Here is a 2615-nt window from a genome sequence, read left to right on the forward strand (position 1 = left end):
TTTAAAACATAATGTAAAAAGATTTATTTATTTAATTATGGAAAATTAAAAACATATAAAAATTAAAATAAAATAGAAAATGACAAGATAAAAAATTAAAGTATCATTTTTAAAACTTGAAAAAACATTTCTTTAATTATAAAGAGTAGAAAAAAATTTTAACTATAAAAATAAAACAAATTAAAAAGATGACCTTAATTTAAAAAAAAACATTACTGAAAATACATTTAAAAGTATGGAGAAACATTTATTTATTGCATTACTAAAGAATAAAAATATAAAGGAATTAAATTAAATAAATGATTAAAACAACCTTCCAGAAGTCCTCCATGGTGGAGAGGCTCCTAAACGTAGTTTGGTCCCCAGGAGACAGCGTCGTGTCCAGGAACAGCTGAGACATAACTTTGGTGTAATAGTACATGTTGGAGTTTACCATCCCATACGTCACTGCAGAGTCCGATCCAGAAAAACAGCAGTGATGGCACAAGTTAGCATGTTATTAATCACATAAGCTTCACATACCTGGAATCAAAACAAAGGACATTTTCTTCCAGTTTTAGGTTTTCATGTTTTCAGACGGAACAAAAACAAAATATGAAAAACATCAGGGAAGAAAATTATGTGGCAATATTGAACGAATGTCATATCATGCGAAGGCAAATACTAAAGACATGTAAACTTCTGATTCTCAAGACGTCAATTAATAAATCTAAAATATACTTTCTCTCTCATTTTTGTTGCATTTAGTAAATAGAAATAATTTTGGTAATCCTAATTGACCTAAAAGCTTGATCTGAATTAACTTCAGACAGGAAGAAAAAATGGCGCTTGTGTTTCTTTATTTGCTGTATGTAAAGTTCTGGTTTCAAACTGAGTAAAATCTAGAATCTATGCTTTGATGCAGTGCTAGTCTGACAGCAGTGTTCAGTTGGAGGAAACTAAATGGTCCAGTTCTGCCACAAAATCATTTCCTGATCCACCCAAAGCCACAGAGTGAGACTTTTTCACTGCAGTAAAATGAAAAAAGGAACTTTAGCATTAGCTTTTTATTCACACATTATTCACTAAAGATGTTTTCCCCGTCTAATAACTAAGTAATTTGGTTTTTGCACTGCTGTTGAAATTGAATCCCCCTGAAAAACGTTGGAAACTGGATAAATTCCTGCCAAACTCATTAGAGTAACAGCTGGAAAACTGTTGGGGGGGTTTTCAGCTTCAGGGGCAGAGCCTGGTCTTAAGAAGAGTAAGAGAGGAATCTCTGCGGCAAAGTTTGAAATGTGAAAGATTTTGTGTTGTTTACTTACAAACGCAAACAGTGATGAGGAAGCCGACATATGTGAGCATTTCCCTCAAGACGTTTCTGAGGTAGCGCTCTCTGCTGCTGTCGCTGTCCTCCATCAGCTCAGTTCCCCACAGAACTACGATTAAAACGTACATCACCACATTAACACAGAATTATATGCAATATGTTGTGCTTTACCATATTATTGTAAAGCTTCAGGTTTGCAAAAATGTGATTATTATACCACAGATTTAGCACTGTACTCTCAACACACCTTAAGTAAATCACTATTGGCACCTTTGTAAAATAAAAATTTTGTCTATTATAGTTGACAAATACTGATAAAAAACCCAACTGAAACTGAGAAAACATTTTCGTTAACTGAAATAAATAAAATATGCAATTAATGGGAAAGAAAAATCTAACTGGAGCTATATCACGTATTCAGAAAAGTAACTAAAACATACTGAAATTATAGATGTAATATCCTTCGTTTTTGTTTACTATTTATTAGCCTTGTGAACTGATGTGATTTTTTTTCTTCTTTTTTCCACCCCCACACAAGCAGTTTACGCCACTGTTGCCCAAAAAAAATGGCAATGCAAATGTTGATATAAAACACCAGAGTCAGTTGGTTGTTCAACAATAATTCAATATACTAATTAATAAATATTAGCAAACACAATCTAATTAAAACTGACTGAATGAGGTGGATTAGCAGTGCTTGCTAACAATTGGTGTTGTCATCTAGGACATTTGGCGTATTGTCTCTGCTTCCTGGATATTGAGCTGTTAGCATGTTGTGACCGTAATTAGGCTGTCATACAGCAACAGCCTTCAGTCAGAGGCCTCTGGATTCATTGCAGCACTGACTGTTACTGGAGATTCTTCCTACCAACAGCATCACCATCCAGATACTTGGATGAAATAAGTTATGCCAACATTTAATTTCCCTTTGGGAAAAATAAATTCATTTTGAACTGAATTGAATTTGAATATTCCAACTTAAAAGACTTGAAATATTTTTGTAATGTGCCTTAAGATGACAATTGTTGTGATTTAATGCTATATAAATTAACTGAATTGAATTGAACTGTGAAAATACCAGAGGAAACATACAACAAGTTGTTCAGCAACTAAAAGACATTTATTTGCTGTAACACCAACAAAGAATTTTCAATAAAATATTTGAAATGGTGTAAATATTCTTCACAAGCCATTTTTATTATAATATAATAAAATCTATGCTCCTTTTACATTCATCTGTTATATTTTCAGACATGCCTGTCTCCTTTCTTGTTAGAAATAAACTTGTTGGTTAAATTAAATATAT

The 2615-nt window shown here is 32.5% G+C and overlaps 1 protein-coding gene across 2 annotated transcripts in view; it reads right to left on the minus strand.

Annotated features, from left to right (window-relative positions):
- pkd2 (polycystic kidney disease 2) overlaps nt 1–2615 on the minus strand; it is a 17306-nt gene that overhangs the window by 9966 nt on the left and 4725 nt on the right. For both annotated transcript variants that reach the window (XM_008419764.2, XM_008419755.2), the window contains exons 2-3: nt 1305–1418; nt 314–447 (exon numbers count right to left, since the gene is read on the minus strand). In XM_008419764.2, coding sequence (XP_008417986.2) covers nt 314–447; nt 1305–1418 — 248 coding nt within the window. The remainder of the gene's footprint in view (nt 1–313; nt 448–1304; nt 1419–2615) is intronic.

Source organism: Poecilia reticulata, linkage group LG1 (assembly GCF_000633615.1).
Source record: "Poecilia reticulata strain Guanapo linkage group LG1, Guppy_female_1.0+MT, whole genome shotgun sequence".
Taxonomy (NCBI): Eukaryota; Metazoa; Chordata; class Actinopteri; order Cyprinodontiformes; family Poeciliidae; genus Poecilia; species Poecilia reticulata.